General features: G+C 44.6%; 2 protein-coding genes across 5 annotated transcripts in view; both read right to left on the reverse strand.

Annotated features, from left to right (window-relative positions):
* The window catches only part of LOC112252747 (serum response factor), a 64,630-nt gene extending 63,060 nt beyond the window's left edge, over positions 1 to 1,570 (reverse strand). Inside the window, exon 1 of one of the 4 annotated variants that reach the window (XM_024424272.2) lies at positions 395 to 1,570. In XM_024424272.2, coding sequence (XP_024280040.1) covers positions 395 to 1,018 — 624 coding nt within the window. In that variant the 5' untranslated portion in view covers positions 1,019 to 1,570. The remainder of the gene's footprint in view (positions 1 to 394) is intronic. The other 3 variants (XM_024424271.2, XM_024424274.2, XM_024424273.2) reach the window with 3 other exon arrangements.
* Positions 1,571 to 14,637: 13,067 nt separating this feature from the next.
* Positions 14,638 to 24,152, reverse strand: part of LOC112253507 (inactive tyrosine-protein kinase 7) — a 206,001-nt gene continuing 196,486 nt past the window's right edge. Inside the window, exons 17-20 of the mRNA XM_042323433.1 lie at positions 22,374 to 22,454; positions 21,925 to 22,076; positions 17,313 to 17,491; positions 14,638 to 16,408 (exon numbers count right to left, since the gene is read on the reverse strand). Of these exons, the coding sequence (XP_042179367.1) occupies positions 16,248 to 16,408; positions 17,313 to 17,491; positions 21,925 to 22,076; positions 22,374 to 22,454 (573 nt within the window). The 3' untranslated portion in view covers positions 14,638 to 16,247. The remainder of the gene's footprint in view (positions 16,409 to 17,312; positions 17,492 to 21,924; positions 22,077 to 22,373; positions 22,455 to 24,152) is intronic.

Below are 24,152 nucleotides of genomic sequence, written 5' to 3' on the forward strand. Positions count from 1 at the left end.
GTACTAGAGGGTCATGGTCTGAAATCGAAATGTCAGTTGCTCTTGTCTATTTAAAGGACAGAGCCAGTCATGACTGCTGGCAGAGATGACATGTCCCACTTGGTTATTTACACATTATATCTGGGAGTCTTATTGCATCAGGTTATGACAAATTATGTGTGTGATTTGGGGTTGAATGGGCCTTCCACTGGTTAAAAATCATAAGTCAGTGACAGAAGGGAAGGTTATTGTACAAGAAAGTTGAGATATGTACCTAATGATTACATTATCTGTCAGTGTAGTCTATAGGTGCCCCATACACATCAATCAATGCAACATCTTGTATGACCAAGTGACACTTGAGTGGACACTACAGAGTGTCCCCTCACACTTGAGTGTCACTGTGATCACTCACCTTCTTCATTATACCAGTCTTCCTCTTGCTAAAAGTTGTGTATCGCCTCAACTTGTTGTCGATGAATTCCATTTTTATCTTCACGCGCCCACGTGTCTTCTTCCCTGGCTTTGCGCCAGCGACACCTTGGGGGACCACACCATAACCCCCCGGTGGTATCCCGGCCTCCTGCCCTGTCACCGCAGCCTCCATCTCCAGTCTCTCCCGCTTTACACTTCTTCTGTTGTCCCCGATTGAACCCATCGGATCGTCTTCATCCCCCGAGTCTGAATCAGCGTCCGACCCACTGCAACCCATTGGCGCACACTCTTTGTCCGGGTCGTAGCGGCTGCCTCCGCGAACCCCAATTCCCATGTTCAGACCGATGCCTCCCTGAGCAGCGGTCTGTGGAATCGTCGGTCCCGTCCCATTCCCTGGTCTCGCCCCACCTCTTGCACCCACTCCTGGACCGTTGCCCCTCAACATCCCCACCGCACCGATGCTGTCGCTGACCCGAGTTTTCGATTGCCTTGCTCTGACCAACACAGGGCGAATCCCAATCACCCCAGAACCGTGACCTCTGTTATCCCTGAAAGACGCTGACCCGTTTCCAGATTGTGCTGATCCAGCCTGGCTTGGTAGCATTCTAGTTAGAGGACCCGGTCCCTGAAATCGTCAGCCGACTGCTGGAGCGCGGGTCAGTAAAAATTACAGCACGGTTCATAAAACCCAACCACCAAAAAGGTAAACAAACAACGAAATTGCGGACATTGCAAAATTGTCATCTGTTTGAAACCACTAAAGCAAACTTTCAAAAGTGACGCTGCCCCTGAGATCTTTCAGCCAGGTTCAGTTTAGCTCAACCTCCTATATTTCCAAAACTCAGAGCACTTTCTCAAAAAAGAGGGAAAATCGAAGAGAGCATTCGTTATTACTCCGCCATGTCATGTAAATTCACACCATAATCGCGTAAAATGTCGTCGGTATCCGCCTTCAATTCACAAAGGCTGCAGATATTTCATCGAATATCAGTCTTGCAGTCGTGCATTTTCACACAAAACTGATGTATTTTTTAAATAATGTATTCGAGAGCGGACTATACAACCCAAGATCTACTTTCCTCCTTATAAAGAGATACAATGTTTCCTTTTATGGAGTTGTATCTCCTTATTTGGCGAGTCACAGCGTCGTCTACGGATTGGCCGATTGGGATCTAGGTTGAGCTACCATTGGTCAATGTGGCATGTTCATTAGAATAAATACCAAAATGGTTGCTGTACACTGTGGACTGGCAAGGAGATGTTGGTCTTCTTCCGATGCCTATGCAGCGTTCAACTCGGAACTCAGACATTTCCGACTACAAGGGCGCAAAAAAAAAAAAAAAAAACGATCTCCGACTGGGAAAATAGTTTCGAACTGTCACCCAACTCGAAATTCCCATTTAGAAACTTTGTAGCTCAAGAAATGTTCCCAAAATCACTGATCTCGTTTTTCTCCCCCTAGTTCTCAGTTGTCTTGAAAGCACCAATAGACGTTGCTGACGCATGACAGATCTTACAATGCCTGGATAGGTATTTTAGATATCAGCTAACCACATTATATATTTAAAAAATTAATATTTAACCACATATGTTATTGTTAATCGGCACTGTTGATGACGTGCCACGCAACCATTAGTTGTTGCGTCACATTAACCGTGATTCCGCACGGACCCTTTAGAGCGCAACACACAACGCGCTCAACTATTCCACAGAGTTTCGCTTCGCTTTGCGAAACAGACTAGGCTGGGTTTTGGAGTTTGAGAAGTCAAAGAGAACAGTGAAATTTTACCTTAGTTTCTCGAAATCTAAAGGTACAACCTAGATTCGAGACAATGTCTTAAGTAGTTGAACATGTTGTTACTCCAACCTCATCAAAGTGACCGACTGATAACTTTTCATTTTTGTGAAAAACAACTTCAAAAATCGAATCAAAATCTTTATATTGAAGGACTGCCTTTGATTTGATGGCCTGCACACATGCGTAGTTCAGCACAAGACGACAGGGTATTTCTACTGGAGTAGCAGTTTCTGCCCATTTTTGTAATCTATGGCTGTGTGCTCTGGGTCTCAGTAGCCAGCAGCTGCTGTAGAGCTGTCTGTCTCTCTTGTGGTGCTTAAAAATCCACAATGTGCTCAGCATTGAGCAACAGTTTTGAAGGAAAACTTACAGAAAATTCAACCATAAACACATTCCTAGGCATTTCTTTAGATGACAGCAAAAACTTAATTTGCACAGAAGTCAAGTCTACAGGCTCCTGAACAGCTTCTATTCCCAAGCCATAAGGTCTTAAATGATCCTACAGGTGAAGAAGCCGGATGTGGAGGTCTTGGGCTGGCGTGGTTACATGTGATCTGTGTTTGTGAGCCCTTTTGTTAGCTACAGTGGGGCAAAAAAGTATTTAGTCAGCCACCAATTGTGCAAGTTCTCCACTTAAAAAGATGAGAGAGGCCTGTAATTTCCTTCATAGGTACACTTCAACTATGACAGACAAAATGAGAAAGAAAATCCAGAAAATCACATTGTAGGATTTTTTATGAATTTATTTGCAAATTATGGTGGAAAATAAGTATTTGGTCAATAACAAAAGTTTACCTCAATACTTTGTTATATACCCTTTGTTGGCAATGACAGAGGTCAAACGTTTTCTGTAAGTCTTCACAAGGTCTTCACACACTGTTGCTGGTATTTTGGCCCATTCCTCCATGCAGATCTCCTCTAGAGCAGTGATGTTTTAGGGCTGTTGCTGGGCAACACGGACTTTCAACTCCCTCCAAAGATTTTCTATGGGGTTGAGACTGGCTAGGCCACTCCAAGACCTTGAAATGCTTCTTACGAAACTACTCCTTCATTGCCCGGGCAGTGTGTTTGTGATCATTGTCATGCTGAAAGACCCAGCCACGTTTCATCTTCAATGCCCTTGCTGATGGAAGGAGGTTTTCACTCAAAATCTCAAGATACATGGCCCCATTCATTCTTTCCTTTACACGGATCAGTCGTCCTGGTCCCTTTGCAGAAAAACAGCCCCAAAGTGTAACAGTATAACTTTAGACCGTCCCCTCGCCCATACCCGGGCGTGAACCAGGGACCCTCTGCACACATCAACAACAGTCACCCACGAAGCATCGTTACCCATCGCTCCACAAAAGCCGCGGCCCTTGCAGAGCAAAGGGAACCACTACTTCAAGGTCTCAGAGCATGTGACGTCACCGATTGAAACGCTATTTAGCGCGCACCACCGCTAACTAAGCTAGCCGTTTCACATCCGTTATACTCACCCCCCTTTTGACCTCCTCCTTTTCCGCAGCAACCAGTGATCCGGGTCACGGCACCAATGTAACAGTATAACTTTAGACCGTCCCCTCGCCCATACCCGGGCGCGAACCAGGGACCCTCTGCACACATCAACAACAGTCACCCACGAAGCATCGTTACCCATCGCTCAACAAAAGCTGCGGCCCTTGCAGAGCAAGGGGAACCACTACTTCAAGGTCTCAGAGCAAGTGATGTCACCGATTGAAACGCTATTTAGCGCGCACCACCGCTAACTAAGCTAGCCGTTTCACATCCATTACAAAAGCATGATGTTTCCACCCCCATGCTTCACAGTAAGTATGGTGTTCTTTGGATGCAACTCAGCATTCTTTGTCCTCCAAACACGATGAGTTGAGTTTTTACCAAAAAGTTATATTTTGGTTTCATCTGACCATATGACATTCTCCCAATCTTCTTCTGGATCATCCAAATGCTCTCTAGCAAACTTCAGACGGGCCTGGACATGTACTGGCTTAAGCAGGGGGACACGTCTGGCACTGCAGGATTTGAGTCCCTGGCGGCGTAGTGTGTTACTGATGGTAGGCTTTGTTACTTTGGTCCCAGCTCTCTGCAGGTCATTCACTAGGTCCCCCCGTGTGGTTCTGGGATTTTTGCTCACCGTTCTTGTGATCATTTTGACCCCACGGGGTGAGATCTTGCGTGGAGCCCCAGATCGAGGGAGATCATCAGTGGTCTTGTATGTCTTCCATTTCCTAATAATTGCTCCCACAGTTGATTTCTCCAAACCAAGCTGCTTACCTATTCCAGATTCAGTCTTCCCAGCCTGGTGCAGGTCTACAATTTTGTTTCTGGTGTCCTTTGACAGCTCTTTGGTCTTGGCCATGGTGGAGTTTGGAGTGTGACTGTTTGAGGTTGTGGACAGGTGTCTTTTATACTGACAACAAGTTCAAATAGGTGCCATTAATACAGGTAACGAGTGGAGGACAGAGGAGCCTCTTAAAGAAGAAGTTACAGGTCTGTGAGAGCCAGAAATCTTGCTTGTTTGTAGGTGACCAAATACTTATTTTCCACCATAATTTGCAAATAAATTCATTAAAAATCATACAATGTGATTTTCTGGATTTTTTTTCTCATTTTGTCTGTCATAGTTGAAGTGTACCTATGATGAAAATTACAGGCCTCTCTCATATTTTTAAGTGGGAGAACTTGCACAATTGGTGACTGACTAAATACTTTTTTGCCCTACTGTAGCTAACAAAAGGGCTCACAAACACAGATCACATGTAACTACGCCAGCCCAAGGCCTCCACATCCGGCTTCTTCAGCTGTGGGATCATTTAAGACCAGCCAACTGGACAGCTGATGAAACTGTGGGTTTGTACAACTAAAGAATCGCTGCACAAACTGTCAGAAACCGTCTCAGATAAGCTCATTTGCGTACTCGTTGTCTTCATCAGGGTCTTGACCTGACTGCAGTTTTGCGTCGTAACTGACTTCAGTGGGCAAATGCTCACCTTTGATGTCCACTGGCACAGTGGAAAAGTGTGCTCTCACTGATGAATCCCAATTTCCAACTGTACCGGGCAGATGGCAGACAGTATGGCGTCGTGTGGGGGAGCGGTTTGCTGATGTCAACATTGTGAACAGAGTCCCCCGTGGTGTTGGGGTTATGGTATGGGCAGGCATAAGCTAAGGACAATGAACACAATTGCATTTTATCGATGGCAATTTGAATGCCCAGAGGTATCATGATGAGATCCTGAGTCCCATTGTCGTGCAATTCATCCGCTGCCATCACCAGTGTGTTTCAGCATGTTAATGCACATGTCGCAAAGATCTCTACACAATTCCAGGAAGCGGAAAATGTCCCAGTTCTTCCATGGCCTGCATACTCACCAGACATGTCACCCATTGAGCATGTTTGGGATGCTCTGAGTCAATGTGTACGACAGCATGTTCCAGTTCCTGGCAATATCCAGCAACTTTGCACAGCCATTGAAGAGGAGTGGGACAACATTCCACGGTCCACAATCCAAAACCTGATCAACTCTATTGGAAGGAGATGTGTCATGCTAAAATTATTATTATTATTTTTAAAATTGTACCTTTATTTAGGCAAGTCAGTTAAGAACAAATTCTTATTTTCAATGACGGCCTAGGAACAGTCGGTTAACTGCCTTGTTCATGTAAATGAGTCAAATGGTGTTCACACCAGATACTGACTAGTTTTCTGATCCACGCCAATACTTTTTTTTAAAGGTACCTGTGACCAACAGATGCATATCTGTATTCCCAGTCGTGAAATCCATAGATTAGGGCCTAATTAATTCATTTAAATTGACTGATTTCCTTATATGAACTGTAACTCAGTAAAATCGTAAATATTTTTGTTCAGTGTACAGTGAGAGTGGTTACATATTCTCTGCCCATCCCTCGGCTTTTTACTGAAGCAGGTGGGTAGAACGCTTTGTTATTGTTTCAACTGCTGATTGCCGCTTTAATTAGGCTGCTTCAATCAAATTTGAACAATTTAAAAAAATGTGATTAATAATCGAGTTAATCGCACAGAAAACAATGCGATGAACTCAACATATTTTTGAAATCATTTGACAGTCCTATGTTAAACACTTAGTAATAAAAGGTTAACGTTATATCAGAGGTATTTAACACCATAAGTCACCTTCCACCAAGGGCCATGGACTACAAGCCCTCTGTAACGGTTTTTTTCCTGGGAAGGAGAGGAAGACCAAAATACAGCGTGGTTATTTATAAACATCTTTAATGAAAGATGAAACCGTCAACACTATACAAAATAAGAAACCGTGGAAAACCCGAAACAGTCCTAACTGGTGCAAAACACAGAGACAGGAACAATCACCCACGAAATACCCAAAGAATATGGCTGCCTAAATATGGTTCCCAATCAGAGACAACGATAAACACCTGCCTCTGATTGAGAACCACTCTAGGCAACCATAGACTTACCTAGAATACTACACTGAACACAACCCCATCAATCTACAAAACGCCTAGACAAGACAAACACATAATCACCCATGTCACACCCTGGCCTAACCACAATAATAAAGAAAACACAGAATACTAAGGCCAGGGCGTGACCAAAGGTGCGGACTCCCGGCCACACACCTAAACCCATAGGGGAGGGTCTGGGTGGGCGTCTGTCCACGGTGGCGGCTCTGGCGTGGGACGTGGACCCCACTCCAACATAGTCTTAGTCCGCTTACTTAGCATCCTTTGCGTGGCGACCCTCGCCACCGACCTTGACCTAAGAACCCTAACAGTGGACCCCACTGGACTGGGGGGCAGCTCGGGACTGAGGTAGCTCAGGACTGAGAGGTAGCTCAGGACTGAGGGGTAGCTCAGGACTGAGAGGTAGCTCAGGACTGAGAGGTAGCTCAGGCTGGTTGACGGCTCTGGCAGCTTCTGGCTGAATGGCAGCTCTGGCGGATCCTGGCTGACTGGCAGCTCTGGCGGATCCTGGCTGACTGGCTGCTCTGGCGGATCCTGGCTGACTGGTGGCTCTGGAGGATCCTGGCTGAATGGCGGCTCTGGCGGATCCTGGCTGAATGGCGTTTCTGGCGGATCCTGGCTGAATGGCGGCTCTGGCGGATCCTGGCTGACTGGCGGCTCTGGCGGATCCTGGCTGACTGGCGGCTCTGGAAGATCCTGGCTGACTGGCGGATCTGGAAGATCCTGGCAGACGGGAGACTCGGGCGGCTCATGACAGACGGGAGACTCTGGCGGCTCATGACAGACGGGAGACTCTGGCGGCTCATGACAGACGGGAGACTCTGGCGGCTCATGACAGACGGGAGACTCTGGCGGCTCATGACAAACGGGAGACTCTGGCGGCTCATGACAAACGGGAGACTGTGGCGGCTCATGACAAAAGGGAGACTCTGGCGGCTCATGACAGACGGGAGACTCTGGCGGCTCTGGACAGACGGGAGACTCTGGCGGCTCTGGACAGACGGGAGACTCTGGCGGCTCTGGACAGACGGGAGACTCTGGCGGCTCTGGACAGACGGGAGACTCTGGCGGCTCTGGACAGACGGGAGACTCTGGCGGCTCTGGACAGACGGGAGACTCTGGCGGCTCTGGACAGACGGGAGACTCTGGCGGCTCTGGACAGACGGGAGACTCTGGCGGCTCTGGACAGACGGGAGACTCTGGCGGCTCTGGACAGACGGGAGACTGGCGGCTCTGGACAGACGGGAGACTCTGGCGGCTCTGGACAGACGGGAGACTCTGGCGGCTCTGGACAGACGGGAGTCTCTGGCGGCTCTGGACAGACGGGAGACTCTAGCGGCTCTGGACAGACGGGCAGCTCAGGCAATGCCGGAGAGGAGGAAGGCTCTGGCAGCGCTGGACAGGCGAGGCGCACTGTAGGCCTGGTGTGTGGTGCCAGCACTGGTGGTACTGGGCAGAGGACATGCACCTCAGGGCGAGTGCGGGGAGCTGCCACCGGAGGGCTGATGCGTGGAGGTGGTACTGGATAGACCGGACCGTGCAGGCGCACTGGAGCTCTTGAGCACCGAGCCTGCCCAACCTTACCTGGATGAATGCTCCCGGTCGCCCTGCCAGTGCGGCGAGGTGGAATAGCCCGCACTGGGCTGTGCAGGCGAACCGAGGACACCATGCGCAAGGCTGGTACCATGTACGCCGGCCCAAGGAGACGCACTGGAGACCAGATGTGTAGAGCCGGCTTCATGGCACTTGGCTCGATGCCCACTCTAGCCCGGCCAATACGAGGAGCTGGTATGTACCGCACCGGGCTATGCACCCGCACTGGGGACACCGTGCGCTCCACAGCATAACACGGTGCCTGCCCGGTCTCTCTCGCCCTCCGGTAAGCACAGGAAGTTGGCGCAGGTCTCCTACCTGGCTTCGCCATACTCCCTGTGTGCCCCCCCCAATACATTTTTGGGGCTGACTCTCGGGCTTCCTTGCCAGCCGTGTTCCCTCATATCGCCTGCTCCTCTCTCCGGCTGCCTCTGCTCTCCTAGCTGCCTCCACCTGTTCCCATGGGAGGCCCCGCCAGGATCTCCTCCCATGTGTAGCAACCCTTGCCGTCAAACACATCATCCCATGTCCATTCCTCCTTGTGCTGCTCCTGCTGCCGCTGCCTGTCACCACGCCGCTTGGCCCTGTTGTGGTGGGTGGTTCTGTAATGGTTTTCTTCCTGGGAAGGAGAAGAGGACCAAAATGCTGCGTGGTTATTGTTAAGCATCTTTAATAAAGACGAAAACGTAAACACTATACAAATACAAAATAAGAAAACGTGGCAAAACCGAAACAGTCCTAACTGGTGCAGAGAACACAGAGACAGGATTCAACCACCCACAAAATACCCAAAGAATATGGCTGCCTAAATATGGTTCCCAATCAGAGACAACGATAAACACCTGCCTTTGATTGAGAACCACTCTAGGCAACCATAGACTTACCTAGACAACTACACTGAACACAACCCCATAAATCTAATAAACCCCTAGACAATACGAAACACAATAAATCACCCATGTCACACCCTGGCCCAACCAAAATAATAAAGAAAACACAGATAACTAAGGCCAGGGCGTGACACCCTCAGTAGATTATTGTACACTATACCAAATTAAAGTTTGTCACATGGCAGAATACAACGGGTGTAAACCATACAGTGAAATGCTATCAAGCTCTTCCTCAACAATGCAGAGTTCAAAATCAGAGGTACGAAATAGAAAAACATCTTTAAAAAGGCACGGAAACAACACTTGGTCAGATAAAGATCAACACATGAGAAATAAAACACACCAAAATGTAAGCTATGCCTTCAGAAAGTATTCACACACTCCTTGACTTTTTACACATGTGGTGTGTTACAGCCTGAATTTAAAATGGCTTAAATTGAGATTTTTTTTGTCACTGGCCTAGACACAATACCCCATAATGTCAAAGTGGAATTATGTTTTTTGAAATTTTACCATTTAATTACAAATGAAAAGTTGAAATGTCTTGAGTCAAAAAGTATTCAACACCTTTGTTATGGCAAGCCTAAATAAGTCCAGGAGTAACCATTTGCTTAACAAATCACATAATATGTTGCATGGGCTTTTTTTAAATGTATTTTTGAATAACTACCTCATCTCTGTACCACACACATACAATAATCTGTAAGGTCCCTCAGTCGAGCAGTGAATTTCAAACACAGTTTCAACCACAAAGACCAGGGAGGTTTTCCAATGCCTCGCAAATAAGGGCACATGTTGGTAGCTGTGTAAAAAAATAAAAGCAGATGATGAATATCCCTTTGAGCATGGTGAAGTTGTTAATTACACTTTGGATGGTGTATCAATACACCCAGTCACTACAAAGATACAGGCGTCATTTCGAACTCAATTTGCCAGAGAGGAAGGAAACCGTTCAGGGATTTCACCATGAGGCAAATGGTGACTTTAAAACAGTTACAGAGTTTAATGGCTGTATAGGAGAAAACTGAGGATGGATCAACAACATTGTAGTTACTCCACAATAATAACCTAATTGACAGAGTGAAAAGAAGGAAGCAGAATAGAAATATTCCAAAACAGGCATTAAAGTAATACTGCAAAGAATTTGGCAAAGCAATTAACTTTTGTCCTGAATACAGTGTTATGTTTAGGGCACTGGCAGATTAATTCACCTTTCAGCAGGTCAATAACCTAAAACACAAGGCCAAATCTACACTGGAGTTGCTGACCAAGAAGCCAGTGAATGTTCCTGAGTGGCCGAGCAGTTAAATCTACAAGCAAGACCTGAAAATGGTTGTCTAGCAATGATCAACAACCAATTTGACAGAGCTTGAAGAATTTTGAAAAGAAAAATGGAGAAAATGTTGCACAATCCAGATGTGGAAAGCGCTCAGAGATTTTTTTAGAAGAGTCCAGAGCTTGGACAGTCCCGTGCTTGGTGACGAGTTTTGAGGGGATTATGGTGTTAAACGTTGAGCTGTAGTTAATGAACAGCATTCCCACATAGGTGTTCTTCTTTTCCAGATGGGGGAGAGCAGTGTGAAGTGCAATTGAGATTGCGTTATCAGGCCAATCAAGGGTCAATATCATAATTTATGATAAGCAGTAGGTCAATGTGAACAGTCCCAGAGTTTCATGCCACACAGGGCTACATGATAATGAGTCACATGGCCTGAAGGTGTATAATGATGATCCCCATGTGAAAGAGAGAATGAACCAAGAGGCTGAAGAGAGTGGTAACGGAAAGGCCACATTTGCATGTCAAAACGCCCACACCCACTCCTCTCTATCCACACAATGGTCTCTATCAGCACAATGATGAGATGATTCACGGGGTGGAGCTTTAAAATTACTTTGTGAGTGGATGTGGGTAAGCCTAGAAAATGGTCTACTCTTCAGCTGAAAATTGAATTCAGCTACATCAAAGACTTTATAAAAATTTACACCCGCGACAGAATATCCATTGTAATCATTCATAATCATATACCATGACAGGCATGGTAAATGCAACCATTCATGTTCAATAGATTAATTCGCTGGCTAGCCATCTATAATAGATCAGATACATCTTTATACAATATTTATTTAACTTCTACAAAAGTTCCTTACATGCTGACCTGACCAGTTGCAAAATAAATATATACATACATGTTATTCAATCATTGCACCCACTCTGCTCGCGTGTGACTGCGAGAGTCTGCATGGCCAGGCATTAAAATAGAACTTGGTTAGCTTCGATTAGCGCCCGCGATATGCAACTTTTCATGGAAGTTAGGAACCAATATACCCAGGCAGTTAGGAAAGCAAAGGCTAGCTTTTTCAAACAGAAATTGGCATCCTGTAGCACAAACTCCAAAAAGTTCTGGGACACTGTAAAGTCCATGGAGAATAAGAGCACCTCCTCCCAGCTGCCCACTGCACTGAGGCTAGAAACACTGTCACCAACAATAAATCCTCGATAATTGAGAATTTCAATAAGCATTTTTCTACGGCTGGCCATGCTATCCACCTGGCTACCCCTCCCTCGGTCAACAGCCTTGCACACAATCTGGACCCTTACAAATCAGCCGGGCTAGACAATCTGGACCCTCTCTTTCTAAAATTATCTGCCAAAATTGTTGCAACCCCTATTACTAGCCTGTTCAACCTCTCTTTTGTATCGTCTGAGATCCCCATAGATTGTAAAGCTACCGCGGTCATCCTCAATGTCCTAAACAATATCATAACCTTCATTGATAAGAGACAATACTATGCAGCTGTATTCATCGACCTGGCCAAGGCTTTCGACTCTGTCAATCACCACATTCTTATCAGCAGACTCAACAGCCTTGGTCACTCAAATGACTGCCTTGCCTGGTTCACCAACTACTTCTCAGACAGAGTTCAGTGTGTCAAATCAGAGGGCCTGTTGTCCGGACCTCGGGCCGACTCTTTTCTCTGTATACATCAATGATGTCGCTCTTGATTCTGGTAATTCTCTGATCCACCTCTACGCAGACGACACCATTCTGTATACCTCTGGCCCTTCTTTGGACACTGTGTTAACTAACCTCCAGACGAGCTTCAATGCCATACAACTCTCATTCCATGGCCTCCAACTGCTCTTAAATGCAAGTAAAACTAAATGCATGCTCTTCAACCAATCGCTGCCCGCACCTGCCCGCCCGTCCAGCATCACTACTCGAGACGGTTCTGACTTAGAACATTTGGACAACTACAAATACCTAGGTGTCTGGTTAGACTGTAAACTCTCCTTCCAGACTCACATTATAGCATCTAGCATCCAAAATTAAATCCCAGAATCAGCTTCCTATTTCGCAACAAAGCATCCTTCACTCATGCTGCCAAACATACCCTTGTAAAACTGACCATCCTACCGATCCTTGACTTCAGCGATGTCATTTACAAAATAGCCTCCAATATTCTACTCAGAAAATTGGATGCAGTCTATCATAGTGCCATCCGTTTTGTCACAAAAGCCCCATATACTACCCACCACTGCGACCTGTACGCTCTCGTTGGCTGGCCCTCGCTTCATATTTGTCGCCAAACCCACTGGCTCCAGGTCATCTTTAAGTCTTTGCTAGGTAAAGCCCTGCCTTATCTCAGGTCACTGGTCACCATAGCAGCACACGCTCCAGCAGATATATTTCACTGGTCACACCCAAAGCCAATTCCTCCTTCGGCCGCCTTTCCTTCCAGTTCTCTGCTGCCAATGACTGGAACGAACTGCAAAAAAAACACTGAAGCTGGAGACACATATCTCCCTCACTAACTTTAAGCACCAGCTGTCAGAGCAGCTCACAGATTACTGCACCTGTACATAGCCCATCTGTAAATAGCCATCTGTAAATAGCCCATCCAACTACCTCATCTCCATACTGTTATTTTTTTTTTTATTTTGCTCCTTTGCACCCCAGTATCTCTACTTGCACACTCATCTTCTGCACGACTATCACTTCAGTGTTTAATTGCTATATTGTAATTATTTCGCCACTATGGCCTATTTATTGCCTTACCTCCCTTATCCTACCTTATTTGCACACACTGTATATAGACTTTTTCTATTGTATTATTGACTGTATGTTTGTTTATTCCATGTATAACTATGGGTTGTTGTTTGTGTCACACTGTTTTGCTTTATCTTGGCCAGGTCGCAGTTGTAAATGAGAACTTGTTCTCAACTAGCCTACCTGGTTAAAAAACAAAAAAACACAAACATTTGTGATGCTCAACACGCTGCAAGTCCTGCATCTCAAATCTCTTCATTTGTTTTTAGGCGCATATACCCACATGGGTGATTGAAAGATGAACTGACGTCCACACTCCAGTCGGTTGTAGTAATGCACCGTAAAGTTGGTTGCCAACTGCCATATAAAGTCCAAAGAAGAAAAAGAAGCCGGAAGGAAGGAGGAGAGATGACGATGTAACGGCTGTCGTTGGTGGAAGAAGGAGTAGACCAAAATGCAGCGTGGTATGTATCCATAATACCTTTTAATGAAGAATGAATAAAAACTAAAAAAGAACAAGAGAATAAAGGAAAACCTAAACAGTCCCGTATGGTGAGAACACTGAAACGGAAAATAACCACCCACAACCAAAAGTGGGAAAACAGGCTACCTAAGTATGGCTCTCAATCAGAGACAACGATTGACAGCTGCCTCCGATTGGGAACCATACCAGGCCAAACACATAGAACTACAAAACATAGAATGCCCACCCCAACTCACACCCTGACCAACCTAAAACAGAGACATAAAAAAGGAACTAAGGTCAGGACGTGACAGACGATAAATAAATTCTGTTTACCGTTTCATCTGAAACTAATTCGGTTTACCGTTTTATTTGTGGATTAATTGTCAGAGTTGAGGATCTTGTGTTTTTCAGGTAAAAGAACAACCCAATTTTTTTTATCCCAGGACAAATTAGCTAGCTACAGCAAGCTAACTAGCTAAATTGCCATAAATGTTTAATGCTTTTCGAGCTGTCCCCAAATAAATATCATTGTTTTGATATTTCAACCTGCATGGCCTGGTGTCTGGTGTCTGGTGTGGGGGTACAAAATCAACATGCACGCGATGGCAAACAAGTTTGGTCAGCATGTTACAGTGTTAGCTCTTCAGTATCTCCAATCTCTCCAGTCTACATGGCCCTGTACACATTCAGGTTGGTCAACTGTACAACGCATTGACACAATGGTTGTGGCACAACTGATATTTTGCAACACGGTGGAGAGTTTGTCTGCACAAAAATGTTTACACAACCATTGTGTGGTGTCTCCACAATGCTTGTGTAATCATTTATGTGTAGAAGAACTCTGTTGTACCACGTACATGCAAAATGCATTGTACATCAGTTGTACAACTTGAGTGTGTATGGGGCCAATCAGAGTGAGTTCTATGTTACACAGCAATTAAGACAGCCAAGACTCCTCAGTTTAAAAAAAACGTGATCCTTTATTGAGAGCAGCTTGAATACATTGAGGTTACTGTGATTATTAGTCGAAGGGGATTAAAAAAAGAGGCCTAGGTGTGAGCGCCTAGCATTCATAAAACAGTTTTGCACTCAAAACAATATATAAAAACAAGGTCTTCGCAAACAAAAAAGACCATTGCATTTTGATTAGATATTGAGAAAAAGGAAAGCGGGAAAACAGCTAATAATCCTTCATTTACCAGGCACTTAAGAGTCCCTTGAAGAGCATTGGTGATTCTCTCTCAACCGTCTTTGCTCATGGTAACAACAAATGTATTACCAAACTGACTGTGTTACTGAGATGTATCATAAGAGACTGAATACATATGCAACTGCATTAAGTGATCATCAAAGTACCTTTTTATGAAGAAAACAAATGGGTAAAAAGACGGGACCTTCATAATAAATAAAGAGGTTCCCGTAGGTACATCCTTTTACAATATGATAGTAATAAAAAGGGATATTTTTAAGTGAAGTTATAGTGCATGGTTTCTACATTATGTACACATTGCCTTGTGGGATGGTCCACATTACAACATTGCACAAAATCATTGGACCAGCTAGAAAAAAAAGGGAATTGTGATTGGACCTCTGAAAATACAGCATTGCCGGCCATTTAATAATGACAGACTGATAAAGTGATAACATGGTTATACAGCTAATATCTGGTCTATTATACGGTAATCCCATCAATGATGGTCAACATCGAGCACTTCAGAGTTAAAATGACACTTGTAACACACTCATAAGAGATTTTTGTTTTTTAACTCACTCACTCAAAAATATTCCTTGGCTATACATTTGATAGTACATTTGTTCCTGTAAAGTATATAATTAACACAGACAAGTCAATCCACTGAGTTCCCCAGACACAATGCGTAACAGACTTTCAAGTTTAAAACTCAGTAAAAATCTTGTCCATTGGTGCTTATACTCAGATCTTACCTCTTCAATAGATATCAGAACAACAGCATCAGTGGCACACATTAGAGGCTGCAAATTCCAAGTCTGAATCACACTAGATACAGCTTTCAGGGGGTGAGTCCAGTCCAGCACATACAGAAAGTTCCCCCTGATGGATAAAAGTAGCTTAGGATCTCCTGGATTGGTTGGGGGGACTTTAGAGTTGGTAGATTGAGGTTCAGGTTGGCAAGGAGAGGCACTTTAGTTTTTATGGTTCCTGTGCTGCGCGGGTCAAAAAGAGAGGGAGAGCGTCGCTGGGACAAACCAGCCCTGAGAGACCCATGCCAGGCATGGGCCCACTGGAACCACATGGGCCAAAAGGGACAGTGTCAGCAGGCATGCCTTCCATGCTGCAATTAAGGCAAATGTAAACTCCTGGCACTCGTGTCCTCCTCACATGAAACCATCTACACACACTCAACGGTATGTATCCAATCCATTGGTATAACAAAAGTGTTTTGTTCTTATCCACACGCCCTTTTAAATAATAAATCCTGGTCCCTGAAATGTGTGTGACTCAGAATCCAGAATTTCTGTGTTTATTTTTTTGGGGGGGTGGCGGGGGAGATGTCACTCCTTGGGGTGGGGTGGGTTCAGTTGTCCTCCTTTCAGACATTGCTGTCGGAGGACAGATCCCCCAGGGTGTTGACGACTTCGCTGAAGGAGGGACGCTCTTTGAGACTTGGGGCCCAGCAGCGGCACATGAGCTTGTAGACTTTGGAGGGGCAGCCGTCAAGCACGGGTAACTTCATCTTGCCGGCCTGCAGACCTGGGGGAGTGAAGAGTGGAGCAGAGAAACAGGGGAGGTTAGACTTGGGAGACAGAACATACAGGTCAAGGTGATTTGACTCATTCACTCCATTCTTATGGAACAATGAGTGAAATCATCATAAGAATGGTGTAAAGCTGTTTCTGGTATGGGATTCATAAAAATGATTGGACAGACAGCCTGCCCCCAGCTTGATAATAACATGATGATACTGTATGTGCCACTTTCTTTGTCAAGGTGGCCTATAGTAAAGTGCATGTCAATACAATGTTAACCAAATACAACGTGTTCCCCTCACAGAACCAGAACCATGATTAATCACAGTTCTGAGACTGAGAATAGCCACTTCAGAATAGCTTGAAGTTACCCCAAGATTAGAAGAGTGACCATGTCTGAAATCTGTCTTGCCTACTACTTACTAAAACTGCATACTATTTAGAATTGACTGTTTAGTAAAAACGTATGTAATAAAAAAAAATATTAACATACTAGACTTGTCCATACTGAGAATGTATCATCTAATGCACAATTGTGTTGTTTCCTTCCATTCGTTAATTTTGGTACAGCGCTTCACCTTATCTGATTATAGGGTGTTGTCAAACACATGTGGGTCTGGAAAGACGATTCTCTTCCTCAATTGTGTGCAGCGAATTCATATTGGATGAAAAGCCACAAATGAGTATGACATCTTTGCATTTAAAGCATACTACATTTTTGAAATTTTCACATACTGTAAAACATTCTATTTTCTCATACCCAATCAGCCTACTAGTTAATATGCAAGTATGGGTATTCGGACAGGCCCAGTACCCTTTGCAAGATTGATATCTGTACAGTGATTGTTCAGCCATTGGAGCACACAGATTGGTGGGCACTAAGTACATTTCTATTGATTTATACTGACCCTCTAGCACCTCGTCATCACTGAGTTTGGTGTATGGCAGTTCCCCGTGGCTGAACACCTCCCACATGAGCACCCCAAAGGCCCAGACATCTGACTTGGTGGAGAAGTCATCCTCAAACACAGACTCGGCCGGGAGCCAGCGCAGGGGGATCCACGCCTGCCGGTAGTGGTAGTACTCACTGCAGACAGACAGTCAAGACAGAAAGAGAGACAAACAGAGAGATAGAATGTCAAGATGTTATCATGCACATAATTAAACTATGTTACTATTTTGTCTTGACTTTACACTTTACACAAAGGCTGCATGGATCATCCTACTACACTTTTGCTATACTTTCTTCTCACATGATAGACCATAACTACACACGTCTTACTATCCAGGTCTGGACCCAAACAATTCGAGCTTCTACTTTTAAAAATCCACCTTTCCAGAAACAAGTCTCTCACCGTTGCCGCTTGCCATAGACCTCCCTCTGCCCCCAGCTGTGCCCTGGACACCATATGTGAATTGATTGCCCCCCATCTATCTTCAGAGCTCGTGCTTCTAGGTGACCTAAAGTAGAACATGCTTAACACCCTGGCCATCCTACAATCTAAGCTTGATGCCCTCAATCTCACACAAATGATCAGTGAACCCACCAGGATACAACCCCAAATCCGTAAACACGGGCACCCTCATAGATATCATCTTAACCAACTTGCCCTCCAAATACACCTCTGCTGTTTTAAACCAAGATCTCAGCGATCACTGCCTCGTTGCCTGCATCTGTAATAGGTCTGCGGTAAAACGACCACCCCTCACCACTGTCAAACGCTCCCTAAAACACTTCAGGGAGCAGCCCTTTCTAATCAACCTGGCCCGGGTATCCTGGAAGGATATTGACCGCATCCCGTCAGTAGAGGATGCCTGGTTATTCTTTAAAAGTGCCTTCCTCAACATCTTAAATAAGCATGCTCCATTAAATTTTTTTAAACCAGGAACAGATATAGCCATTGGTTCACTCCAGACCTGACTGCCCTTGACCAGCACAAAAACATCCTGTGGTATTCTGCATTAGCATCGAATAGCCCCCGTGATACGCAACTTTCAGGAAGTTAGGAACAAATATACACAGGCAGTTAGGAAAGCTAAGGCTAGCTTTTTCAAGCAGAAATGTGCATCCTGTAGCACAAACTCAAAAAAGTTCTGGGACACTGTAAAGTCCATGGAGAATAAGAGCACCTCCTCCCAGCTGCCCACTGCACTGAGGCTAGGAAACACTGTCACCACCGATAAATTCACTATAATTGAGAATTTCAATAAGCATTTTTTCTACAGCTGGCCATGCTTTCCACCTAGCTACCCCTACCCCGATCAATAGCCCTCCAACCTCACAGAAACTCGCCCAAGCCTCCCCATTTCTCCTTCACCCAAATCCAGATAGCTGATGTTCTGAAAGAAATCAGCCGGGCTAGACAATCTGGACCCTCTCTAAAATTATCTGGCAAAATTGTTGCAACCCCTATTACTAGCCTGTTCAACCTCTCTTTCGTATCGTCTGAGATTCCCATAGATTGGAAAGCTGCCGCAGTCATCCCCCTCTTCAAAGGGGGAGACACTCTATACCCAAACTGCTACAGACCTATATCTATTTTACCCTGCCTTTCTAAGGTCTTCGAAAGCCAAGTTAGCAAACAGATTACCGACCATTTCGAATCCCACCGTACCTTCTCCGCTATGCAATCTGGTTTCAGAGCTGGTCATGGGTGCACCTCAGCCACGCTCAAGGTCCTAAACAATATCATAACCGCCATCGATAACAGACATTACTGTGCAGCCGTATTCATCGACCTGGCCAAGGCTTTCGACTCTGTCAATCACCACTTTCTTATCGGCAGACTCAACAGCCTTTGTTTCTCAAATGATTGCCTCGCCTGGTTCACCAACTACTTCTCTGATAGAGTTCAGTGTGTCAAATCGGAGGGCCTGTTGTCCGGACCGCTGGGGGTGCCACAGGGTTAAATTCTCTGGCCGACTCTCTTCTCTGTATACATCAATGATGTCTCTCTTGCTGCTGCTGATTCTCTGATCCACCTTGAGTAGCTTGGATGAATAAGGTGCCCAGAGTAAACTGCCTGCTGCTCAGTCCCAGAAGCAAAGATATGCATATTATTAGTAGATTTTGGATAGGAAACACTCTGAAGTTTCTAAAACTGTTTGAATGATGTCTGTGAGTATAACAGAACTCATATGGCAGGCAAAAACCTGAGAAAAAATCCAACCAGGAAGTGGGAAATCTGAGGTTTGTAGTTTTTCAACTCTTGGCCTATCGACTACACAGTGGGATATTGGTCATATTGCACTTCCTAAGGCTCCCACTAGATGTCAACAGTCTTTAGAACCTTGTTTGATGCTTCTATAGGAGGGGGGAATGAGAGGGGAATGAGTCAGAGGTCTGCCAGAGTGCCACGAGCTCAGTCTCGCACGCTCACGTGAGAGCAAGCTCTGTTCCATTGCATTTCTACAGACAAAGGAATTCTCCGGTTGGAACATTATTGAAGATTTATGTTGAAAACATCCTAAAGATTGATTCTATACTTCGTTTGACATGTTTCTACGACCTGTAATCAAACTTTTTGGACTTTTCGTCTGTACTTTCCACTGAACTTGCACGCGAGTTGTGAGTTTGGATTTGTTTACCAAACGCGCTAACAAAATTGTGGAACTGGGATTCCTGGGAGTGCATTCTGATGAAGATCATCAAAGGTAAGTGAATATTTATAATGCTATTTCTGACTTCTGTTGACTCCACAACATGGCGGATATCTGTATGGCTTGTTTTGGTCTCTGAGCTCTGTACTCAGATTATTGCATGCTTTGCTTTTTCGGTAAAGCTTTTTGGAAATCTGACACAGCAGTTGCATTAAGGAGAAGTTTATCTAAAGTTCCATGTATAACACTTGTATTTTCATCAACATTTATGATGAGTATTTCTGTAAATTGATGTGGCTCTCTGCAAAATCACCGGATGTTTTTGGAACTACTGAACGTAACGCTCCAATGTATACTGAGATTTTTTGTATATGAACTTTATCGAACAAAACATACATGTATTGTGTAACATGAAGTATTATGATTGTCATCTGATGAAGATCATCAAAGGTTAGTGATTCATTTATCTCTATTTCTGCTTTTTGTGACTCCTCTCTTTGGCTGGAAAAATGGCTGTGTTTTTCTGTGAATAGGCACTCACCTAACATAATCGTTGTGGTGCTTTCGCCATAAAGCCTATTTGAAATCGGACCCTGTGGTGGGATTAACAAGAAGTGTATCTTTAAAATGGTGTGAAATACTTGTATGTTTGAGGAATTATAATTATGAGATTTCTGTTGTTTGAATTTGGTGCCCTGCACTTTCACTGGCTGTTGTCATATCGATCCCTTTAGCGGGATCTCAGCCATAAGAAGTTCTTATTAACTAACCTCCAGATGAGCTTCAATGCAATACAACTCTCCTTCCATGGCCTCCAACTGCTCTTAAATGCAAGTAAAACTAAATGCATGCTCTTCAATCGAACGCTGCCCGCACCTGCCCACCCGTCCAGCACTACTCTGGACAGTTCTGAATATGTGGACAATTACAAATACCTAGCTGTCTGGTTAGACTGTAAACTCTCCTTCCAGACTCACATTAAGCATCTCCAATCCAAAATTAAATCTAGAATCAACTTCCTATTTCGCAACAAAGCATCCTTCACTCATGCTGCGAAACATACCCTCGTAAAACTGACTATCCTACCGATCCTTGACTATGGCAATGTCATTTACAAAATAGCCTCCAACACTCTACTCAACAAATTGGATGCAGTCTATCACAGTGCCATCCGTTTTGTCACCAAAACTCCATATGCTACCCACCACTGCGACCAGTACGCTCACGTTGGCTGGCCCTCGCTTCATACTCGTCGCCAAACCCACTGGCTCCAGGTCATCTACAAGTCTCTGCTAGGTAAGCCCCGCCTTGTCTCAGCTCACTGGTCACCATAGCAGCACCCACCCGTAGCAGGCGCTCCAGCAGGTATATCTCACTGGTTAACCGCATTTCATTCCAGTTCTCTGCTGCCAATGACTGGAACGAACTGCAAAAATCACTGAAGCTGGAGACTCATATTTCCCTCACCAGCTTTAAGCACCAGCTGTCAGAGCAGCTCACAGATCACTGCACCTGTACATAGCTCATCGGTAAATTGCCCATCCAACTACCTCATCCACATACTGTATTTATTTATTTATTTTTCTTGCTCCTTTGCACCCCAGTATCTCTACTTGGACATTCATCTTCTGCACGTCTACCATTCCAGTGTTTAATTGCTATATTGTAATTACTTGGCCTATTTATTGCCTTCCCTCCCTTATCCTACCTCATTTGCACATGCTGTATATAGACTTTTTCTACTGTATTTTTGACTGTATGTTTGTTTACTCCATGTGTAACTCTGGGTTGTTTTATGTGTCGAACTGCTTTGCTTTATCTTGGCCAGGTCGCAGTTGCAAATGAGAACTTTTTCTCAACTAGCCTACCTGGTTAAATAAAGGTTAAATAAAAAATAAAATTGCAGGCCCCATCTCTTACCTGTTGTAAACATCCTTGCTGAGGCTGGGAGCTGAGATTTTGACGCTGCGTTGGCCGCTGATCAAGCAGTTACGAGCAGCCAGGTCTTTATGAACGAAGCGGTGATTGGACATGTGCTCCATCCCAAGAGCCACCTGGGCACAGATGGATACCTGGGTAGATGAATTGAGAGACAGACAGAGAAAGACAGAGAGAGAGAAATGGCATTAGCATATAATACAAAGCAGCTTAACATGGGATGGCCTGAATCAAACAGGTTTTACATATTAGTTTTTTTTTTTTTTTGTCAAAGGAAAAGAGGACTAGTTTGCATCAAAATGCAGAAACCTGTGTGCCCTCAAGCTGGAACATAATGTTTCCATTAAAGGGGGCATAATGGCATGTGTCATGTGCTTGTTTTTCAAATGAAATGAGCAAATTACATCCAAAGTGTAGTGAACGCTACTTACTCTGGTCTTGGTGGTGATAGGTTGAGACTTGATTTTCTCATCTTTGCTATTGGAGATTCTCAAGAACTGTTTCAGATCTCCCTATTTCCAAGGAAATATAAATAGAGAAAGGAAAGAGATATATAAAAAAAGAAAGAATCAAAGGTCAAAAACATTCACTTTGTAAATGTAGGAAGCATAACAATAAAAAAGAACACACTTGGAGGCATGTACCAAATAAAACTGCACAACTTCATCAACGTTGTATAGACAATTGTTATAGTCTACATGAATATAAATCATGGATAAGAGTGTTACACTATGTGTGTGTGTGTGTGGGGGGGTGTGCGTGCGTGTGTGCATGCGCCTGTGCATGCGCCTGTGCTTGCTCACGTGCGTATGTGTGTGCGCTCGCTCATGTGTGCATCTACAGTTGAAGTCGGAAGTTTACATACACCATAGCCAAATACATTTAAACTCAGTTTTTCACAATTCCTGACATGTAATCAGAGTAAAAATCCCCTGTTTTAGGTCAGTTAGGATCACCACTTTATTTTAAGAATGTGAAATGTCAGAATAATAGTAGAGAGAATTATTTATTTCAGCTTTTATTTCTTTCATCACATTCCCAGTGGGTCAGAAGTTTACATACACTCAATTAGTATTTGGTAGCATTGCCTTTAAATTGTTTAACTTGGGTCAAAAGTTTCGGGAAGCCTTCCACAAGCTTGGGGAAGGCTGGGTGAATTTTGGCCCATTCCTCCTGACAGAGCTGGTGTAACTGAATCAAGTTTGTAGGCCTCCTTGCTCACACACGTTTTTTCAGTTCTGCCCACAAATCTTCTATGGGATTGAGGTCAGGGCTTTGTGATGGACACTCCAATACCTTGACTTTGTTGTCCTTAAGCCACAACATTGGAAATATGCCTAGGGTCATTGTCCATTTGGAAGACCCATTTGCGACCAAGCTGAGTGTGAGCTAGAAGGTGGGACTGGAAAGTGAGCTACGTTCAGGGGATCTATGTGTTTGAGAGTGTGAGCTAGAAGGTGGGACTGGAAAGTGAGCTACGTTCAGGGGATCTGCATGTTTGAGGGTGTGAGTTGGAAGCAGACGTTACACGCTACATTATAAGCTGTCCGCTCAGATGGAAGTTCAGTATCTGTGGGGGGGGGACATTAATGGGAGGGGGTAGTTGTCCCGATGTGAAGGAATATGCTTTGGCAAATTCATTGATCTCAGGCTCTGTCAATGAATGTCTGACATGTCCAACAGTTCTACAGGATAAACTTGTTTTTTTCACTTCTGGCACATTTCCCATAAGGTTCTGTTGGGTGATGTCTTGAGATGTTGCTTCAATATATCCACATAATTTTCCTAACTCATGACGCCAGTCCCTCCTGCAGCAAAGCACCCCCACAACATGATGCTGCCACCCGGTGCTTCACGGTTGGGATGGTGTTCCTTGGCTTGGCATTTCTCCAAAAAGTACAATCTTTGTCCCCATGTGCAGTTGCCAACCATAGTCTGGCTTTTTAATGGTGGTTTTGGAGCAGTGGCTTCTTCCTTGCTGAGCGGTCTATCAGGTTATGTAGATATAGGACTCGTTTTACTGTGGATATTGTCACGAATATCACCGAAGGTGGCTCCCCTTCCTGTTCGGGTGGCGCTCGGCGGTTTACTAGCTGCCACCGATCCCTTTTTCCTTTTTGTTTGTTTTTGTCTTATTGTCTTCACCTGTTCCTTGTTGGGGTTTTGGGGTGGGTATTATTTAAGTTTGTTTAGCCCGCTTGTGTTTGTGC

Source organism: Oncorhynchus tshawytscha, linkage group LG06 (assembly GCF_018296145.1).
Source record: "Oncorhynchus tshawytscha isolate Ot180627B linkage group LG06, Otsh_v2.0, whole genome shotgun sequence".
Lineage (NCBI taxonomy): Eukaryota > Metazoa > Chordata > Actinopteri > Salmoniformes > Salmonidae > Oncorhynchus > Oncorhynchus tshawytscha.